This window comes from Fukomys damarensis, unplaced genomic scaffold, assembly GCF_012274545.1.
Source record: "Fukomys damarensis isolate Sample0158 unplaced genomic scaffold, DMR_v1.0_HiC HiC_scaffold_9, whole genome shotgun sequence".
Lineage (NCBI taxonomy): Eukaryota > Metazoa > Chordata > Mammalia > Rodentia > Bathyergidae > Fukomys > Fukomys damarensis.
Genome location: NW_022900921.1, coordinates 24,455,750 through 24,478,124, shown reverse-complemented (window position 1 = coordinate 24,478,124; position 22,375 = coordinate 24,455,750). Strand labels below are relative to the sequence as shown.

General features: G+C 50.8%; 1 protein-coding gene across 1 annotated transcript in view; it reads right to left on the bottom strand.

The window, feature by feature from the left end:
* The window catches only part of Ergic1 (endoplasmic reticulum-golgi intermediate compartment 1), a 107,670-nt gene that overhangs the window by 11,507 nt on the left and 73,788 nt on the right, over positions 1 to 22,375 (bottom strand). Inside the window, exons 4-9 of the mRNA XM_010622167.1 lie at positions 21,948 to 22,042; positions 16,289 to 16,413; positions 10,387 to 10,491; positions 8,658 to 8,718; positions 3,655 to 3,755; positions 833 to 955 (exon numbers count right to left, since the gene is read on the bottom strand). Of these exons, the coding sequence (XP_010620469.1) occupies positions 833 to 955; positions 3,655 to 3,755; positions 8,658 to 8,718; positions 10,387 to 10,491; positions 16,289 to 16,413; positions 21,948 to 22,042 (610 nt within the window). The remainder of the gene's footprint in view (positions 1 to 832; positions 956 to 3,654; positions 3,756 to 8,657; positions 8,719 to 10,386; positions 10,492 to 16,288; positions 16,414 to 21,947; positions 22,043 to 22,375) is intronic.

Here is a 22,375-nt window from a genome sequence, read left to right as displayed (position 1 = left end):
AAAAAAAAAAAAAAAAAAAAGTTTGAAGAAATATAAAAGCTTCAAGGCCTCCTAATGCTATATTTAAATTTAGACCTCAGTTTTCACATTTGTGAGGTAGGAACAATTACCCCATCTTCTCTATCTTACTTGACTCTAGCTTACCCAGTATCTCCTGGGCCTCTGGGCTGAAGCAGGACCCTGTGACCTCTTGATCTGTCCCCAGGACATCTTAAAGTCCGGAAACTGCAGATTTGATAGAAAAAAATCAGCATAAGAGGAAACTGACAGCTTGAAGCTGCCCCAGAGGAAACTGGTTAAGATAGAGATAACAGCAAAAAAGGTGAGAAGAAAGTAAAAATAACATGTCAAAAGAAAAGAAAGAAAAAACTCCAGCAACTATGGCTAGTAATGTCACTAAGAATAATTTCTATGAAAATAAAAAAAATTCATCAGCATCTCATGGAACCATATGGAGATTTGTTTTAGGAATTGAAGGACTAAAGTCAGGTGTAGTGGTGCATGCTTGTAATTCCAGCACTTGGGAGGCTGAGGCAGGAAGATTGCCACAAGTTCAAGGCAAGCCTGAACTACACAGCTAAGACTCTGCCTCAAACAAAACAAAACCAAAAGTTAAAAAAACAAAACAAAACAACCAACCAAACAACAACAAAAAAATGGAATTGAAGGACTTAGTGGCATTGCCCCTGAAAAAGAGGATCCAGATGACACGCCACCAATACAGTGTGTTTCCCATAACATTTCTCAGATTCCCTAAGTCAAAGTCTCCTGTGGTCAGCTGGACCCCAAGGCTGACGAGTCCAGGCAGCCAGATGGGACATCCGGCACTCACTGTGGTGATGAACCTGTACAGCGGCTGCCTTCTCTCCGTGTACTTCACCGTGATGGGACTGAGGTCGTAGCGGAACCAAATGGCAGGGATGATGCGGCCTGTGTGACTGTAGGCGACATACTCCTGGGGTGGAAGAGGGGAGGGAGAATCTTGTCAGACTCAGAAGCACAGACCAGGTCTCATGGGGTCGCAGAGCAGCCTGGGAGCAAGGGCTTTCTCCCTCTCTCCCCACGGCACCAGGCTCCACTGCCTCCCCCACACCCCTCTGGCTGGTACCCCCAATGCTGCCCTCAGCATCTGGACGGGTATCACCATTGGAGGCATCATCCACCTCTACAGCCACTGGGAAATGGACCGTGTGGCTCAGAGGCAGCACTGGAATCAAAATGCGAATGTGAAAGCAGAGATGTGAGAGGAAAAATGCACCTTCGGGCTCAGTCTTGCGTAAAAGCGAATTTCCCCTGGGCCACGTCAAGTTCATTTATTTACTCAGCACTGGTATGCTGAGGACCTCTGTCGCTCTGGCTGCTGGGGTCCCTGAGGTGAGCAAGCCCCTTTCCCAGAGGAGGCAGCCACAAAAACATCCCCGACACTTTGACCTCACACATGTGGGACAGAGGGACGTGAACAGAATGAGTGGCCCATGCTCCCTAGGGGAATCCGGAAGACCTCTCAAGGAGGGGACATTCTGAGCCACACACAGGAGTACGTGTGCGTGTGTGCACGTGTGCACAGGTATGTGTATGAAGAGCGCAAAGGCCTTAGGGGAGCAAGGCAGCATCATCAAAAGAGGGACAACACGCAGAACTGGAAGGCAGGACCCCACCCTGCCACAGGCTTCCTGAGAATTTGTGCTCCAGGGCTGAAGGATGCTGATCAGGGCTTTGTTTTCCCCATCTCACCACAAAGGGTTTCTGCAGGAGGACCCACAGAATCCCTCCAATTTGGGCACTTTGGGGTGCAGAACATCTCTGGCCTATGCTCACATTTTAAAATTTAAAAAAAAATCCTTCGGGGGTGAACCCAGGGCCTGGAGCAGGCTGAGCAAGTGCTGTACCCCTGAGTCAAGCACCCAGCTCCTGTTCTCGCTTGTGTGCAGAGATGGACACTGGGGTCCAAATGCTGGGCCTGAGCCGCTCTGAAGCCCTGAGCTCCCTGCTGGATGCCAGCCCTGATCACAGGAGAAGCTGAGCAGGCTGTTCCGGCCTTGAGGAAGGAGCAGAGAAACATCAGCTTTCTCCAGGGAGAGCTGGGGGAGCAGGGTGACTATCTGGGTCACGGCCCTGAACAGAGGAACAGAGAAAAAGAAAACAGCAGCAGTGCATGTGTGTGTCATTTACCCAAAGTATCTTTGCGGGCTAAGCATTTTTGAAAATATTGCCTACTTTGACAGCAATCTTAGGAAGGGGGACCCATCAGCAGTTTAAAAGTGAGGCAAACTGAAGGGCTTACGTGATGTGTCTCAGGTCAGGTAGCATAGCTAGATGACTAAGCTGGGGTGAACTGGGCTAGAGCTCACGTTCTTTCTGCTCAGACACATTTGTGTTCTCTTAGAGGCTGCCTGCTGTCAGCACTTGAGGTCAACAAGGAGCTGCCGCAGTCTGAATGTGGCATCCAAAGTCATATATTAGTGGCATTTGGAGATGGGGCCTTGGGAAGTAAATGGGGTTATGAGATCATGAAGGTGGGACCCCCGAGAAGGCATCGGTGTGTGAGAGAGACCCAGGCGGGCACACTTGTTCGGTCTGGCCACACAATGCCCTTGACTATGCCGTGATGCGGTACGAAGCCCTGACTGGACGTCTGGCCTCCACAGCCCCTGCAGATGGAGTGACTGGCGTATGCAGGAGATGAGGCTCTGCAGCCCTTCTCAGACCTCATCCTAATCCCCACTGGCCACCTCAAGGGGCTTGATGGACCAATGTGTAAAACAGGGCTGACACTCCCAGTATCAGAGCTGTCACGGTGACTGAGAAAGATGGTGGAGGCAGAGAGTTCAGCATATCTAGCCTGTGAGAAGTACCCAATGGCAGCTGCTGCTCCTCTTATTCTGGGTAACTGAGCTAAACAGTGGGCTTGGGCAGCCCTGGAACAGAGTCTAAGGGAGGCATTTCAGCCAATAGGCTTCAGGTACTCACATCCCATCAGTAGGGTCATCTCTGCTTGAAAATCTCCCCCTTTAAGTCTTCCTATTTCATTGGCTCTGATCACCCTCTGCTTTCCGCCAAGACCTGCCTGCTTCTCCATGACCTTGTACGTTGGGGTCCTGGGATGCCCCTGAGGTTCACTGCCTATTAATCCACAGCTGTCCTAGAGTGATTCATCAGCCTCCTGATTTTGGATAAAGGGTTCATGTCCCAAGAGCATCTGTTGTGTGCCGATTAACTGAGTCCTGAGTCTGAAGGACCAGCACTGATGTAGGACCTTTGAGGCATTTACAAGCCTGGAATCTCTGGGGAAAGCCCCCCTCCCAACTGATCTTTCTCAACAGATCACATCCTGGTTAGACAGCCCCCCACCCCAACTCTGAGACTGCCGTGTGGCAAGGATTGGGCCTTCATTTATTTATTTATTTATTTTTTGGTACCGGGGATTGAACTCAGGAACTTACGCTTGAGAGGCAGGCAACGGCACCACTGAGCTAAATCCCCGGCCCAAGGATTGGGTCTTCCATCTTTATTCAGAGTAACAGCCTATAGAGACAAATCCTCCTAGGAGAGCCCAGAAAGGCAGCGGCAGAAATAGACTGGGGAGTAGCTGTCGGTCTCTACTTCTCTGCACCAGCAGAGGGCGCAGTAGCCAGCCAACGCCCGCCCACGCACCTTGTTGGCCACCGTGTACTGGTAGGAATACCGCTGCTTGCCACTCTTGTCCTCGTAAACCGTGGGCACGATCTTCAGGATGTAGTCGTGGGAGGCGAGGGCTGCAGGAAGCACACAGCACAGTCAGCAGGGGGATAGGCCCTGCCCGGCCAACAGCTGCTATTTCAGTCTTCATCCCAAACCCTCCTGCTTGGCAAGGGGCTCTTTCCCCATTTCACCACCAGACGGCCCCTCTCCTCCACTACACACACTATGCAAAGTGTGCAAACACCCAAATGTCCATGAGGCAGGCATGAAGGAGTAGATGCCTGGAGGGGACAGTCCCCAGAAGGTGCTGGCGAGTGTAAAGAACCACATTACAGACCAGGGTGTACAGCACGTTTCCATGAACCAAAGCTCTCTCCTGTGTGTGTGCAACAGAATCTAGAACCAACTCCAGGGAACTCTAAACAGCTTTGATCTCCAGGGAGGAAGGCAGGAGTTGAGAAAGATCTCATTTTACTGCGGCTATTGGTTTGAACAGTCTTACTTTAAAAGACAAACGGTTTCAGTTTTAAGAAGAGAACCCATCAACCAGAAACAATTATCTATGAGAACCTAATTTCTTTCCCTTTATCAATGAATGGCAGATCAGGTCTCCCTCACCTCCCCTGCAACGCGCCAACATAATTCTCTTTCACCCACTTTCCCATCCAGCCAGGATGGGGGGTGAGGGACTGAGGGCCAGGACCAGGCCTGACTCATCTCCCTGTCCCCAGAGCCCTCACAGGGCCTGGTACGGCATGGACGGTGGCAAATGCTTGCTAGATGAATGAACGGATGGGAGGATGACTGGATAAAGCATGAATGGAAGAACAGATGAATCAGCTTCTGATAAGCATGAAGTAACTGGAACCAAGCCCTGGGCTGCAAGTGGCTGGCCCACAGCTGCCAGATCTCCCGGGACAGGTATGGATTCTCTTGGGCCTTCTGAGATGCTGGAGGACCATTGGTTTATTGCCTTCTAGAACCTTGAGTTGGAGACCACAGAGCTAAAACATAAAAATTGAGTCCTGCGGGTTCTAATCCTGGTCTCAGCATCGAGTCAGTGCTGTTCTTAGACTCATGCTTAAGAGGCGTGGGGATGGAGAAAACATACCTGGTCCTAATACGATCCCTCCTGCCTCTTCCTGCCTCTGTTGCCTCTTAAGGAAAAGACAGGGCTTCTGAAATTGAGTTGATTCCTCAAAAATCTAGCAATAGTGCTGCAGCCTCAAAGCTAAGCCCAGAAGACTTCAAGGCTCCTGGTTCAATCCAGAGGCCAGAGCACAAGGGTTCTCTGTCGTAGATCCGGGCATCCCTGTGGAGTTCCCCTCAATGGGTCTGGGATAAGGCTCAGCCGCTGCATTTCCACCAGGGGTACAAGGACCACTCTTAACATGGTGTCTCTGATGGTGTCACATATGGTTGAAACTTGAAGGAATGGATGAAAAAGTGACTGCCTTACCAAAAATCACACCGGTAAGATTTTTGTTGTAATTTGTACAGAACACATGTAATGAAAAAGGAAAAAAAAAAAAGCACCCTTAAATCCATCACCCCCGGAAAATTGGTGCACATTCTTACTATAACCTGCCAGACATATGTTTATACATATGCTTTCCTCTAGTAGGATTCTACTGTAACTTCTTCTAAGGATTGGATGTCATGGACATGTTTTTAAGTCCATGGTATAGAGTGGAAGCTCCTTGGAGAGTCTGTTTCATTTTCCTCCGGGCCCCCAGAACTGTGCACAGTGCCTAGCACACAGGAGGTGCCAAGCATCTGGTGCCCGACTGCCAGTGTGGTCCTGCACATCAGTGTGAGCAGCTGCACATGTTCCATGATGCGGGCACATACGACATACTTAGCCAACTTCCTTGATGGCACTGACGTGGTTCCTCATTTTCACTGTCGTAAACAATGACCCAGTGAGCGTTATTTTCCTATATCTTTGTTCTCTCTCTCTCTCTCTCTCTCTCTCTCTCTCTCTCTCTGTCTCTCTCTTGTTTTTTTGGTACCGGGAATCAAACTAGGGTCCTTGCACTTGCAAGGCAGGCAGCAGGACCACTGAGCTAAAGCCCTGGCCTCTTCACACACTCTCTTGATTATTTCCTTAGCTTATTCTCTGACCACTAGAACTGATGACTCAAAGGGCGGTGACCATTGTTTAAAGCCGTTGTTGCCAGCTGCCCAGCGGAGACCCAGCATTAGCTGATACCCAGAGGGACCCCTGATTAGCTGACTGATCCAAGAGGCTGCTGGCTCCACTCTGGCCCAGGCAGGCTCGCATTCCCCACATTCCCTCTTCTTTCCCTCCCAACGTCTTAGTATGGAGCAATACAAACCCAAAGGGCATGGAATGAGATGATAAATCCCCACATACTCGTTTCCCAGCTTCAGCAGTTAACACAAGGCCAATCATTTGTCTCGCCCTCACTACTGATTTGACTTGGGTGGGGGGTACTGGGGATTGAACTCGGGTCCTTGCGCTTGCCAGGCAGGCGACAGAACCACTGAGCTAAATCCCCAGGCCATCGCCCTCACTACTGAGATGAGGTTTGAGTCTGCATTTTTCCCCCATGTTGGAGATTGAACCCAGGGCTTTGCAGATGCTGGGGCAAGTGTTCTGCAAGTGTTTCACACCCAGCTGCACTCTTCTTAATAGAAGCTGCATTTTACAGCCACCAGCATGTATGTGCATCTGAACAAGCACACTTGTTTCAATTCCATTTGCACTATTTAGGACCAGGTGGAGCACAGAACACAGTTCCATGTGAGAAAGGGTCACCGTAGCTCTGCCTGGGAGTTTTGTTCCTGAAGGAAGTTGCTGTCGACCCAAAGAGAACGGCTAACACCAAGCACTCACCAGTGAGTGAAGATCCATGCACTAATCCCTTTCCATGTGGTTCACTAACCCTTGTGACAAGGACTCTCCCCACCTTACAGACGCAGAAACTGAGGCTCAGTGTTAAAAGGCTTTCCTGAGGCTCCAGGGCCAGGAGACAGGAGGCAGACTCTGGAGTCTGAGGTCCCCTCCACACTGCCCTGCCATCCAGCTTCCGCTCCTCCACAGGGGCCCTCACTCTGATCTGCTAGACACTGGGCAACGGGCTGCGCCCCGGGGACAAAGGAGTGGGTAGGCAGAGTCCCTGAGCTCATAAAGCTTCTGTTCTAGTTGGAGCAATGGCCAGGAACAACAGAAAACTGAAAGAACGGGATCACTGCCAAGAGTGGCACACATCAGGTGGAAAAACAGGCATGTTATTAGGAGGGGGCATTGCTTTAGACAGTGCGGCCCGGGGCCTCTCTGAGGTGGTGGCATTCGAGCTCAGACCTGGGGGCAGGGGACGTGTAAAGGTCCAGCAGGAGGATTGAGCTCAGAAGCTGAGGAAATGAAAGCCAGCCCTGCCTTGGCTGTCACTAGCCTGATCTCATACGCCTTTCCTTCTATGTCACGCTGAGATGGCTTCCGTCATTAGCTCAGAGCAGGCAAGATCCTCTGTGGCCACATCCTCTCTGGGCTCCCACACCCTATGCTTCATTCTCTTCCAGTAAGGGGCAGCCTAAGGGTCCATCCTAGCTGCAAGCACAGGCAGATGGCCACTCTGGAACATGCTGCCCTAACATGACAGTGACAGTGACTGCCCTACACAGACAGACTCCTGACCTCTACTGCAACTGTAAACAGACCTCTGCATAACAAGGAGGCACTGTCATGGGAAGGACTGTAAGGCAGCATGGGTGGACCCACATTCAGATGGACAGCAAGCGGGCAGTGTCCAGAGCAAATGGCACACATGCCAGGTGTGATGGTGCATGCCTATCATCCCAGCACTTGGGAGGCTGAGGCAGGAGGATCACTGCGAAGGGAGTTCAAGGCCAGCCTGGACTACATAGCAAGACCCTGACTCAAAAAATACAACAAGCAAACAAAAAAAACCCAGAGCAAACAGCACACGTATCTGAGGCATTTCTGTGATGACAAAAAAACTGGAGACAACCGACATCCTGATCATGAACAGATGCCTTTAAGAAGAGGGCTGGGGATTTAGCTCAGCTGTGCCACCACCTGCCTCACCAGTGCAAGGTCCTGAGTTCAATCCCGGCACACACATACACACACAAAAAAGATAAAAGGAAGTAGGCAGAGTGGCGAGGTGGGCAAATCTGCTTCCTTTATGGTTGGCGAGTACACAGATGGTGGTTATGTAACAATGCCAAGTACAAAAATGAAAAGGAAACTGCGACCTATACTCAGGAAAAATGAAATGGGGACTTCAGAGGGTCACAGAGCAATGAAGAGTTTGGTGTGTTTGGGGCAGATCATGGACAGATGTTTTCTTTTGTTTGGGTCCCAGACCGTGAGAAAGAAAATTTGTTTCAGGAAATGACAAGAAAAGCCATGCAGGTGGCACGGTGAACCCGGGCGAGGAGTAAGAAGAGTCCAGATGCCCTGGCCAGCAGCACCCGCCCGGGGGGTCTGCTGGGGCTGTGCGCACTCGTGCAGGTGGGTGTCCACGCCGCATGCACAGGCTCTACTGCCACATGTGGGGATGTGGCTTTCTTTTTAAAGGGAGAGGACTCTGGGAGGAGCCACCAGTTGTAGCAAGGGTTCAAGCGGGGGTGGGGGGAGAGGTGACTTTGGCCGCCTACAGTACAGAGCTGTTCTCAGAATGGACACGGGCTTTGCCATCTCTCCCAGGGGATCTTAGGGGTCATCTCCACTCAGAACAGTGAAATGGCAGCAATGACAGCGGGAAGGACAGCATGGAAGAATGGCATTCACGGAGCTCGGCTGACTGCCAGGACTGCCACACGCCTTCCCCAGGGACAGCTCCCCTCCCTGCCCCTCGGGATGGGGAGGAGTCCACCTTCCTCCGAGGCTGGCTTCGGGAGCGGGGCACTCCATCCCTCTGCTCTTCTTCCCGCTCTATGGCAGCAGGGGCCTCCTGGGCAGAGGGCCGTCCAGCCGGGATACTCACGGTTGGAGGTGAGTCTGTCTGCTCCCCCGAGAGCGTTGAAAGCTCCGTGGACATTCTGGACCTATGGAGGAGCACAGCGAGGGATGTCCCTGGGAGGCCGCCACCCCAGGCCTGGCCTGGCTGTCGAGGCCTGGCTGGGAGCCACCTGGGATCTCACTCATGTACAGGGGATCAGCTTAGTTTGCCTCACAGGGAGGCTGTGGGGAGCAGTGGAGAGCGTGGGCTGGGTTCACAGTAGGCAAAAGCCAGCTTCCCATCCGGAGGACCTAATATGAGCCACTGTTTGGCAACTTTGTATCCTCTCATTTAAGATCCTTAAAGCTGTTGCATTGGGCTCATTTTACAGAAGAGCAAACCAAGGATTGGAAAGGCATCCAGCAACTGACAGTAGTTGAGCCAGAGCCTAAATTCAAATCTGTCTGACTGCAAGCTGAGCTCTCTGCAATGAAGCCACACAGAAAACTCAGACACCCAATACCGAGTGCTCCAGACCTCTGAAAGGCCCCAGAAGAGCCCAGGTGGGGGTTCCCCAGAGCAGTGGCCTCCTACCAGTTCAGCTGCAGAGAACTTCCTGTGATAGCTGGCCAAGCCATGCCTCCCGGCAGGGGCTGCCACAAAATGGGGTAACAGCCACATGCTATCTCTTCTCAGAGGGTGATGGGGAAACCACGTTAGCCTCAACGAGTGTCTAAAGCAGGACCAGGGCACACCCAGCATGTGAAATACACCACCACGGGCCATGTTATCAGGGGCTCCCGAGCCAAACAGCTGGGAGGGCTACATGGAGGAAGCAACACCAACACCAAGATCTGGAGGAAAGATGAAGTGAATCAGTCAAGTCTGTGCAAATGCTCTGTGGCCCAAGGAGGAAGAGGCTGATTTGGCGCGCAGGGGAGATCAGGCCAGGCTCCTGCAGAAAGGGCCAGTGTGTGATGGCGGGTGGGACAACCCAACCCCACACGCTGACCCCCAGGGGTCTGCTGAGCCCTCCACAGAACTGCACATTTTCAACAGTCGGGGAGCGGGCAAGGGTGGGCCAGAAAGTCTGTCCATTTGAGGCCTGGGGACCGGAATCTGAAATCCTGGTTTCTAACCCATGAGGACGGCGGTGATGAAGACAAGGGTGCTAGAATGTTCCCTTCTGTGGTTGTGGATTGTGGTTTTGATCTCATGCTCATTTCTATAGCTAGATTAAAGCTCAATAAATATTTCTTTAAAAGTGTTTTGTTTTGTTTTTCCCGTTACTGGGGATTGGACCTAGAGGCACTCTACCACTGAGTTACATTCTCAGCTCTTTTCTTATTTTTATTGAGATGAGATCTTGCTAAGTCACTAAGCTGCTCAGGCAGCTCAAATTTGGAATAATACTCCTGCCTCAGTTTCCCAGAGTGGTGTGATCACAGGTATGTGTCACCACGCATGGTTGATCAATGTTTCTTGAAGGGACAAGTGGATAAGGGATGGGCCCTAAAGTTAAATTTTGTGTTTAAAATAAAATGACTGAGCATAGGGCAGCCCATTCTTCTGTTCTGCCACTGTGGCATACCACAGATAACTATAGCCATGCGCTCAGGGAAAAACAAGAAAATGAGTCGCATGAGAGCCTCAAATGGGTGACCTCTCCAGAATGCATCTCCCTGTGCCCAGGGGAGACAGGTGGCACCCAGTGACAGACAGAGCACCTGTATATTCACTGCCAGCCGGGTCACCCTGAGTGCTCCCTGCTCACCTGTAGTGTGTCCCCAAAGGAGAGCTTGTGGATGACGTGTGTCATGTCCGGGTTCTGTGGCTGGGCTGTGGCGCTGTGTGTGGACACATGGAAATTGCCAGGGACCTGGGGAGAAACACAGGTTTCAGGAATCTGGTTGACTGCCTCAGGAGACGGAATGCAGGGGCTGTGTGATCCAGGCCAGAGTGGGCAGTGGGGTCACACAGACCTGAGTCTGGATGCTGGCCAGTATCACTGCCAACCGTGTGACTCTGAAGGAGTCACTGTGCCTCTCGGAGCCTCGGGCCCCTCACTTGTAGATTGAAGGCACTAATGGCTACTTGAGGAGGGAGCTGGGACAACTTGGTAGGCAAATGCACCCCGTGGATGAGAGGCTCAAAGCCAGGAAGTGAAATGGCAGCTGGTCCCTGTCCATCTCCATAGACTCTGGGCCACAGCCCCACAGCGGGTTGGTGAACTCAGCCTGCAGACCACCCCTGCTTCCTTGAGTTTCAAACCACAATCGCCACTTATCCAAGACAACCCATTATCCTGGACAGACTGTCAGAGCCTCAGTTCCTCCCTGGGGCTCGCAGCCCTTACACGGCCTGACAAGCGCTGCATCACATCCACTTGTATCTGTTCCCCTCCACGCCAGCAGCTGGCCACTTGGATGGAGAGTGCCGATGATAACCACGGGCCAAGAGCCTCTCCTCTCACCACCCCAGCCAGATCTCTTCTCCCCACTCTTCCCGTCTCAGCCGCTTAGACTAAAGTCCTGTTGTCATCCTGGAACCCTCATTTTCTCTTATCCCACGTCAGGAAACCCTGTCAGTCACACCTTCAAATCACACCCAGCATCTGACCCTGCTGAGGCCAACTGCTGCGCTGGTCCAAGCTCGCTGGACAGACAACAGCAGATTCCTTTCTGGGTGCCCCTCTCCTGCCCTTTCCCTCCCTCATGCAGGAATTTCCTCAATAGAGATGGGAGAGGTCGCTTTAGACCCTTTGTATGATCTCAACAGGACCTTGGATCCAAACTCTCTAATGATCCTATTTCTCAGCCTCCTATAGTTTGGGTGTAGTTTGTCCCTCGAGGTTTCATATATTGGAGGCTTGTTCCCCTCAGTGGCAGGTAATAGACGCTGGGATCACTTAAGAAACAGGGCCTGGGGGAGGGTTCTTAGGTCATTGAAGGGCTTTGCCCTTGGAAGGGATTACGGTTGTTCTCATGGGATCCTGGTTAGCTCTTAAAGGAGGGTTATAAAAGGAGCAAGACCAGCCTTCCCCCTATTCTCTTTCTACCTGTCTCACTGAGTGATCCTTCCTGTGTGTCAGCCCAATGCAAAACTGAACTAACCAAGGGACTGCCTGATGCAAAACAAAGCTAATAAACCTACTTTCCTTTATACATTAACCACTGTAGACATGGAAAAGCTGACTACTGCAGAGTCAAAGTCCATATCCTCGTGTGTTGTTGCCTGGCCACTGCACGCACCTGCCCCATGCTCTCTGCCTCCTGTCCTACTGTTCTCACTACTCACACTGGCCTGGTCACTGTGCTGGGAGTGCTGTACGGCACAATTCCACCTAGACCCTTGGACTGCCACCCCTTGCCGGAAGCCCCTGCCTATGGCCTTCCCTCAACTCCCTTAGTTTCTGCTCAGGACATCTCAGAGAGAGGCTCTCTCCATCTGCCTGTCTGAAGGGCACCTGTACCCCCTCCACACACAGGTGCAAAAGTACTGCTCACCACCCACTGCCATCACCTTATACTTACCTTGTTCTCTTCTCTGTCCTACTAGAAGGTAAGCTCCCTGCTCTCTACTGTACTCCCCAGACCCTGATTCATAACAGGTGCTCAGCAAATATTTCCTGAATGAATGGAGCGCATCCAATCCTTTGAGTCTGGAACTTGATCATCTCCATGGTACAGAATAGGAAACTTGCTGGGCGTGGTGGCACATGCCTGTAATCCCAGCACTGGGGAGGCTGAGGCAGGAGTATCGCTGTGAGTTCAAGACCAGCCTGGGCTACCTAGTGAGTTCCAGGTCAGTCTCAACTACATAGTGAGACCCTGTCTCAAAAACCAAATAAACAAAACAAAACAGAATAGGAAACTGAGGCTCATCGTAGGGGAGAATCTTGCTAAGGTCTTGCTAAACTGCAGTTTGAACTCTTGCATGTGCTCCTCCCTCCCACCAATGCCCCTTAATCTCAGTGCCCTGGGTTCATGGTCACATGAAGCCAGTCCTGCAGGAGGTGCAGACCTGGGGAGAGGACCCAGACAGTCAGGCCTGGCCAAGTCACTGGCTCGCTGTGACACAGACTTAGAACACAGAATGAGACCTGAGGGATGCACACTGGCCCAGAGGGCTGCGTAGATCATGGGGGTTAGGAGAAGGGTCCCCAGCTTTATTGGGGGTGCATGTTTCTCCCAAGAATACCCTGGTGCCAAGGCCCTGAGGATGAGTCTGTGTGACTCAGGAAGACAGGGGAAGGCATCTGGGCAGAGTTTGGAATTATTGAACCCTGAATAAAGAAGGGTCTGGGGGATCGCAATAGAAGGAAATGAAGCACAAGAGGGAGGTGGGGCCATTCATCAAAATCCCAGTTGCCACGCTGTAAAGCTCAGAGTTTATCATGTTCCAGCTCATCAGAGTCACCGAGCTGCACTGGAGAAAGGACTACGGCACACAGCCTAGCACGTGGCCATCCCCAAAGTCTGCTGATCTTGTTGGCAAGTCTGCTTCCATCCCAAAGCCATAGGCTTCCGAGGCAACCTAAGCTGACAGGCCAAGGGCTTCGGATTAGCAAGCCACTGTCCAGTGTGCCATGGATGGAGTGGAGGGGCTCTTCACCAGCCTAGGGTGCAGCATGAAGGACAGCACAGCGAAGATGTCCCTCGAGGGAGGACAAGGCCCACTTCTGGGACCGGATAACCCACGAAAGAGCAGTGACTCTGAGCTCCATGCTGTTCTCAAAACCAGTCCCACTCGGGGCTAGGAGGCTTTAGGGACAGTGGCTACTCTGTGCCTGTCCTCCATCACACAGGGTGCTGTGGGGAGATGGAAAGAAGTGGTGCATGCAAAGCAGGTGGCAGCTCTTGGGGCAGGCTTGTGGGATGAGACATCTGTCATCAGCCAGCAGAGAAGGGCCTTTCAGGCAGAGGAACAGCAGGTCCACAGACAAGGCAAGAGGAAAGGCTCTCTGCATTTAGAGTTTTCTTTAAATTCCGTTTTCAAGGCTGAGAGTACAGCTCGGCGGAAGTCTGGCTTAGCACACAGGAGGCCCTGGGTTTCCCAGCACAAGAAAACAAAACATAAAATATTCCATTTTCACTGCTACAAATAATATCGGGATAATTTTCATTATAAAACCTTCCCGTGACACAGGCAGCACTCCTGGAAGTAAGGACCTCACGGCCACCTGGCATGTGTGTCCAGCTAGTTTTTTGCTCCAGTGGCTGGGAACCCCTGTGGAACAGCCCCAGGCACAGTTCAGAATCAGGTTTGGGGCCTGGGCCACACTCAGGAGTTACGTGAGCTGAGCAGGCTGGCTCCCCAGCACCTGCCACCTGCGGCCATGCCGCAGGGCCATGACTCACCCACTCCCGCTCCACTCTACTCTGAATCCATCTCCAGGGGCTGACTCATGTGTGCACACGCTGGGTTGAAGAAAAACAATGACGACACTTTTAACGCCTATGACTGAGGAACCTACGTCAGCGCCTCTGATGGATTTTAAAAATATATAGCTGGAGCCGGGCTTCCTCCCCGTGCCTTTCACCCTCCTCCTGAGGGGCCGGGCAATTGAGGTCGCCATGCAGTCTGTCTGGGAAGCTGAAACACGTGAACCCTGACATCTGGCTGTAGCTCGGCCTTCTGACGGGCACATACAGGGGCCACAGGACACGACTACTCCTGATGCTGGGGGCTACGGAGTGCAGCTGCTGTCTTGGTCATCCCGGGACACTGAAACCACTGACATCCTTGTCCAAGCGGGTGGCTCCCAAAAGCCAGGGGGCCCTAACAAGGGAGAGCGGGCAGGGGGTTCCATGCTTCCGCAGGGGTTGGGCAGAGGAGACCTGGAACACGTGCACCCTGGTCACTGTGAAAGAGACACTGAAAAAAGTAGCCAGACCACCTAATGACAGCCACATGCAACTACTGAGCACTTGAAATCTGGCTAGTGAGACAGGGACCTGTGATTTGATTTTTAAGTAAGTTTCAGTCACCTTACATGGCTATTTATTGGCTAGCATGGTTCTGAAGCATAGATCTAATCATATTACTTCCCTGCTTAAAACCCTCAGACAGCTTCCCAAATCCAAATCAGGGACACAACAAGGATTCTGTGTGGTGGCTGAGCTGCAGCAGAAAAAGTCCTGGGATCGACTCCTCCCACCATCCCCACTCATGGACTGTCCTCTACTCCACTCCCCAACCTGGCCTGGCGAGGGTGTGACTCATAAAAAAGTTTAATCCATAAAATGCAGAATAAATGACATTTTCTCCACTCACTCCACTCAAAATCTAAGAGGGCTGGATGTGATGGTGCACACCTGTAACCCTAGCACTCAGAAGGCTGAGGCAGGAGGGTCACCATGAGTTTGAGGTTAGCCTGGACTACATAGTGAGTTCAAGGCCAGCCTGGACTACATAGGAGACCCTGTCTCAAAAAACAACAAACAAACAAACCAAGGCTCTGTGCCTTCTGCTTTAGCATTCAGCGAATGCTGAGCTCATGAAAGATAAGTTCCAGCCTTCCAGGAACCAATCAGGGATCATGGGAAGTGGCCACACACTGCTCCTTCTGCCAGGTTGTTGTTACAAATGGGGACTCAGGTCTGGTGTGGCTTGGACCTCTGACTTTTGAGAGCCAGAAAGGTGGACTATGATCTTCTAATGCTAGCTCTGATGTGTTTAAATGCTGGCCAGGACAAATACAGCCAGCCCGTCTTTGGGCCAGATGTGGCCAGGGAGTTTGCAACCTGGGTTCAGGTAAAAGGGTTGGGGAAGGGTGTTCTAAGCAAAGGCTGAAAGGGGGCAAAGCAAAAGCCAGGAGCAGCCGTTGGCTCATCTGGCTGGGACCTCAGGACAAGGTACTTATCTTATACTTAACTTTTTAAAGATGGAGCTGTCCACTGTGCTGATACTGAGACGCGCGGAGCACAGGCATGTGCCTACTGACCCTGCTGTGCTTCACCAGGCTCCCCCGCCCCCCACACCGACTTAGGGCCTAGGTTCTGGTCCTAGGGCAAAGAAACAACAGCGATACCTGAGTGGTCCTTTGGTGCTGACAAGAAGGCACCTTTTAACCCACGTCTCCCCGACTTTACTCCTCCTCCCAACACTTGGCACCTGCTGCAATGCTTTTTCATTTGTAGACTGCTTGTCTCCTTCCACTGGAACATGAGATCTACCAGCCTAGGAACTTCGCCCATTGGTTCATTGCAATGACTCTGAGCCCAGAACCATCCCTGAACATAGAAGGTGCTCAACAGAACTTTTTGTGTGAATGAATGCCGATTTCATCCTCCCACAACTGTGAAGCGGATGGCATCGCTATCAGTAGCACCATCACAGTCACCTTAAAGATGTAAAAATCTGGGTCCAGTGACCTGCTGGACATTGCTTAGTTAAGAGGAACAATAGGGCTCCAGGCTACAAAAACTAAGTGCGTCTTACACCCTGTCCCCCTCATCGGGAAGAGTAGTCCCCTTCAGAACAGCGACAGGGGCTTAAAACCTCAGGGAGCACAAACCCCACCCCAATTCTCAGCAGGAACTGCCAGGCGTGGGACACTGGCCATCAGCCTGCTGGGGGCTCTGCTGGGGTCAGGAGGAGGGACACTCAGCCCCACCAACAGGTGTCCAGGGAAGGGGGAACAGGGCAATGGGGCTTGGGCACAGTCTCCATACCTTATTGATGCTGAACTGGCCCTCGAAGCGGCAGCCCACACCGTTGTTCAGAGGGATCTTCATGGAGTTGTCGATGTGGCCCACCTCGTGCCTGCCCATCTCATCCTGGATGTCGAGCCCAACCACTGCGGGGGCCAAGGGGAGCGGAGTTACCCCAACCCGAGATGGAGCCCTCGTTCACCCAGGCCTCGCACATGCTGGCCCTCTGCCCCCCAGCTTACAGCCTGGGGTCTCAGACCACAGAGGGAGTCAGCAGAGAGAGGAGGAACTGGGTGCTTGGCCAAGAGGAAGCAACACCCAAAACCTTCCCACCCCATTCCTAGAACAGCCACAGTGCCGGCGATGGTTAACACTGACTGTCAGCTTGCTGGGCTTGAGAGAGGCCTACATTAGTAAAGCACGCTCTGGGTGTCTGCCTGGGTCAGGGGGTAGTGACCCTGGGGGCTGTATCTGGCTCCAGCCCCCTCCTCTCTGCTGTCCCCCTGCTCTGCATCCTGGTTGCCACGAGTGAGCAGCTTTGCTCTGCTGCGCCCTCTGCATGATTTTTTTAAAATCCTTGTATTATGATTGGTTTCTTTTCTTATTTATTTATTTATTTATTTTTTGGTACCAGGGATTGAACTCGGGTCCTTGCACTTGCAAGGCAGGCCACCAAACCGCTGAGCTAAATCCCCAGCCCTCTTTTCTTTTTTTAAACAAAAACATTTATTGGTACATTTTGGATATACACAATGATAACATTCATCATAGGGAATTTGTACCTGTACATGATAGAGCTTGCTTCTTTTTTTTCCATTCTCTTCCCCTCCCTTTGACCCCAGTTCCTCTCCTGATTTACAAAGGCTTTGTTCCCACTTTTTCTTTGGTCTTTTTTTTCCTTGTCTCTTCTTTCCTTTCCCCCTCTCCCTTATTCCCCTTCTCATTTGAACATTTTCTTCCTATTTCCCAATATCTATTACACATTTTGGTTCTTACTTCCACTTTTGGTTTCTCCCACCAGAGACACAATGCAGTATTTTAAAAGTGTATCCAATTTATCTCACCTAAGAGTATTCACTGATTTTACCTAGAAATGTCTCAGGTTTATCCTTCTTTATGCCATGACATTTCTGCCTTGGAGCCAAATGACCATGGACTGAAATAATCTTTCTTAAATCTTGTGTTAGATATTTTGTCCCAGCAATGGAAAAGTAATACAAAGCCTGTGCAGTTGACTGTTGCCGGAGAAGGGCAGAAAGGGATGTGGGAGAAGCAACAGCTGATGGGGTGAGGGACTGAGGACGCAGGGTGCAGGGTGGTGACAGCTCATGGGGAGACTGAGGCAGGCAGTTGATGGTAGGGGCTAAGAGGAAGCACCAGGTCTGCCCCTGGTTGTCTACATCTTGGCTTTGCACTTGCTATCTTGGCAAGTGCTCATCGACTCATCAACTCATTGGCTCAGACACTCATTAACTTCTAGATGCCTCAGTTTATTTCTTAGTAAAATGAGGGTGGTAATATTTGAAGCTTCCATGGTAGATTAAAAAGATCAAATCATAGGTATAAAAAATGCTTAGAACAGAGTTTAATGGGCAGTAAATGGAAAGCACTGAATCAATGTTAGCACTTATTGGTTCTCAGATTCTGGGTTCATTGAGTGGATGGGTTCAGGCAGACATTCATTCATTCACAACTTCTTTTACCTGGTGTCTATTCCTGGCAGGTGCTAAGCACTTACCTAACTACCAGGGATACACAAAGGTGAAAACCAGGCCCAGCCCCAAGAGCCTCGGTGCTTTTTCTAGGTTCCTCAGCACACCAAAAGGAACCCTATGGCCTGCTGTCCTGGTCCCAACTTCAGTAGGACTCTCCCTTCACTGGGACTTGGCTTCTCATCTGTAACATGGGCACTGCCTACCACATTCCCTGAGATGATCCAGGTGCCAAGCAGGGAGGAAAGCTCTGTAAACTAGGAAAATGCTGAGTGCTAAAAAGGAGGTTATAATACAGAGAAACAATGGCTAGAAGTGATTTTAATGTGAGCCAGCTATAAAAGGGAAAGTGGGTGCAATCCGTGCTCCTCAGTGGGAGTGGGGAAGCATGCAAGGCCCGTCCGTAGAAGGGGCTGTGATGCAGCCATGGCAGATGAGGGCACGGGTCTGCAGAAGCTGGGAAATAAGGTCATGCTCTAAGGCTAAGGTCAAAAGAAACACCAGCAGGGCCCCATTTGACTCTCAGTTCTACCAGGACTTGCCTGCAGATGCACACGCACGTCTAGACATACACGCTAGGCTGCTCCTGCAGCCCTATGCGAAAACAGGACAACTGGATGCAATCCAATGGTCTGTCGTCAGTCAATGGCCTGGAATAGCTCCCCTCTCTGATGCGGTGCAGCCAGTAGAGAATGTGCCAACTTGGTATGCATGAAATGGAGGCTCAGAGCAGGCAGCAGTGAACTGCCTAGCAGTTCCCTAACCTCTCTGGGCCTCCTCTGGGTCTTCTTCTGTCAGACTCCTTGTGAGGATCAAAGAAACTTAAAACAGCACTTCCTATACGCTGTGTGCTCTACTATGTTCTGTCGCATGAGAACACACCATCTGATCATCCTGGTAGGGAAGATAATGGCATCAGCCCCAGCTGACATGTGGGGAAGTTGAGGCACAGGGATCTCACAGCTGAGAAACACTGGACTGCTATGAGGGAGTCTTGCTCCAGCGCCCCCACCCTTCAGCCACTCTGCTAGACACCTCTCCCCTTAATACATCAATGAGGCAAGGATGCAGGACAGGCCTGGTCAGGAGAGGGGATGAGCCAATGGCTCTCTCTCTATCTCTACACACACACACACACACACACACACACACACACACACACACACAAACACAGTCTTTCTTTCATATATATATGAAAGAAAAAGCCAAACATGATACAGTTGTCCCTCAGTATCCATACCTATAGGGATACCAGAATGAGGGATGCTCAGGTGCCCTCTAGAAATGCTGTAGCATAACCCAATAACCCATGAACGTCCCCCAGTGTGCTTAGACATCTCTAAAGACTTAATACACGACAGAATGCAAATGCCACATGAACAGCTGCTACAGTTTGGATAGTAAAGGCCTAGTTGATGAAGGCTTGTTCCCTGGCTGGGTGCTGCTGGGAAGGGTGGAGCCTTCAGGAGCTGGAGCCTCAGTGGTCTTCTGGCCCCTGGGGTGCCCCTGAAGGCACTGGGCTTCCCGTCTCTTGCTTCTCTGGTGTGGCAAGCAGCTGCACTCCACCATGTTGTGTTGCCACAGGCCCTAAGCAACGGGCCAATTAGTCATGGCTTGGAATCTTCAAAACTGTGAGCCCAAATAAAACTTTTCACTTTCTATATTCATTATCTCAAGGAACAGAAAGCCAACACTGATAGTTTCTATGCTGTATCATTTAGGGAATAATGATAAGAAAGAAAATTCTGTTCATGTTTGGTACAGATGCAGTTTTTTTTTCTGAATATTTTTGATCTGCAGCTGGGGAAAAGCTCCCACCCCTATTGTTAGCAGGGGCCTCTCCAGGGGAGGGTGGCACACTGGGGAGTAATGAAAGGGAACAGAAAAGGAGTATCTGGGGCCAGGGATTTAGCTCAGTGGCACCGTGTCTGCCTGGCAAACGCAAGGTCCTGAGTTCCATCCCTGGTACCAAAAATAAAAAATAAAAAAAGGAGTATCTTTATTTTTTGTGTATGTTTTGAATCAGTCCTTCCTACACTGAAGATTGAACCCAGAGCTATATCCCCAGCTGCTTTGTGCTTTATTTTGAAACAGTCTCCCTAAGTCACTGAGTTGCCCGGGGTAGGCTTGAACTTGTGATCTTCCTCCTGTAGCCTCCCAAAGTGCTGGGATTAAGGGCATACACCACCATGCCTGGCCACACATTTTTTAAAAAATTCCTATATTAGCTTATTAATTTTGTAATAAAGAATAGTATTTTTAAAAGTATGAGACTATACATGTAGCACGATCTCAGCCATGTTCAAAGATGCACAAAAGGGAGGGCCAACTGGTCAACTTGCCAACAGACACTGTCACCATCAGTGGAATTGTGGGTACTTCTCTGGATTTTCTGAGGTACAATGACAAGTATGCATTTTTGTCTATGATAAAAATGTGAAGTTTATTTTTTTGGTACTTGGGGTTGAACCCGAGACCTTGTACATGCTAGGCAAGTGCTTTACCACTGAGCTACCCTGAGGGTCTTCTAAAAAGAGGTACGGTGCTGGGGTCAGCTGCCCAGCATAGGTTGCAGTGTATCCTGCAGAGCTCGCAGAGCCTGCTGGAGGGCAGGGCAGGGGGCCCACGCAGCCAGCAGCCTGAGGACTCCTGGCCCTGGTCCAGGCCATTACCTGGAGCCACCCCTTTCCTTTCCTACTGTGTTGGTCCCAGTCCCCAGGCCTAAGAATTTCCTTGTTCCAGAGACACAATCAGCTCCTGCAGGAGAAGCTGCCAAATGAACTATTTTCCAAACAGGAAGAAAGCATTTAAAAAAAATAAAAATAAATAAAGCTGACCTATTTCAACAGATTCCCTGGCTTAGGGCCTGCAGTGGTTCAAAACTGTGCCGTCATTCTCATCAGAATCAGTATCAGGGCTGAATGTCTCCTTATCACTGGCTGGAGGCCCACCCAGTGTCCTGCCCTTGGCTGTGTCCCTTAACAGGAAGGGAGGGAGAGGGAAGAGGAGAGGAGGCTGCACCAGGTTGAGTGCTAGGCAGGGAAGAGAGAAGGCTGGGACCCCCAGGCCCAGAGTGCACTCCAACAGGTCAAGGAACCATCCCATCAGATCCTCCCAACAATCTCAGGCAAAAACCCCTCCTATACTAATCTCATTTTGCAGAGGACAAAACTGAAGTCATCTCAGCAGAAGCCCCAGTTTTTGTAAGCGAAAGAGCCAGGATCTGACTTCAAATCAGACTGATTGTGAATTATTTTGTAGAAGTAATTTATTGACTTGATTAAAATAAATAAAAATAGAGTCGACTTAAAAAGGAAGTCTCCTGATGCTTCCCTGGAATAGACGTTGTTGGAGCCCTTTCACGGGTAGTGGTCTGGCCCAGCTTTGGCAGGTGTGTAGCCGGGGCCTGCTCTAGACCAGTGCTTGGGGCTAGCTAGATGCCTCCTTGCTTGACTGTCTGGGAGGTCACGTGACTGCCGCTGTTTCCATGCACACAACTATGCAGCCATTTGCCAATGGTAAGGACGTTAACAGCCCAGTCCCAACACTACCAGGTGGGAAAAACTCTATTGTGTCATTCACATAGCTTCCTGTGAAGTCAGGCTGAAACTGGACTTCAGCTAAGCATTCACCTTGGCTCATCTTTTTGTCCTGCATCCCTTCTTCCCTTACTGCTTCCTCCTCTCAACGGGCCAGGTGCAAAAGAATCTCCAGTTCTGCTTCTAAGAAACAGGACTCAAGAGGCTCCACTTCCCTGCACCAGTGTGGCTGCTCTGTACTAAGTAGTGTGTGCATGTGTGCATGTGTGCGTGCACTAGCTACTCCAGAAAACCGCTGAAGAACGGGGGCGCAGCACATGCTCTCCTCTGTTGGCCATTCACTCTGCTTATCCTGGGTCTTGTTATGGCTGCATACACAGATCTGTCCCAAGGAGGTGCCTTGCTGGAGCAGCAGCTGGAAATACTCACATTCACAGTGCAAATTGGGTAAACTGATGTTCAGACTGACGTCAATTTTGCCCCCGCTGTCTTTATCTGGGTCATCAACGTAGAGCTCGTTCACACTGAGGGAGAGACAAGTACAGAAACCTTTATGGAGATGGAGACACTGATCCTGGCCACAAAGGACAGCCAGGGACCACCTCATTTGCTGGCCACAGCATGGACAGCACAGACCTCCATTTGTAAATCCAGTGCACATTCAGGTCCAGGAGAGCAGGGTTCCCTCCTCCAGCGAACTTTGGAAATGCAAAAAGGGGCCGGGATTTAGCTCAGTGGCGCCTTGCCTGGCTCATAGGCACAAGGTCCTGAGTTTGATCCCCAGTATAAAACAAAAAAAACAAAAAACAAAAAACAGAAAAAAAAAAAAAAAAAAAAAAAAAAAAAAAAACAAAAAA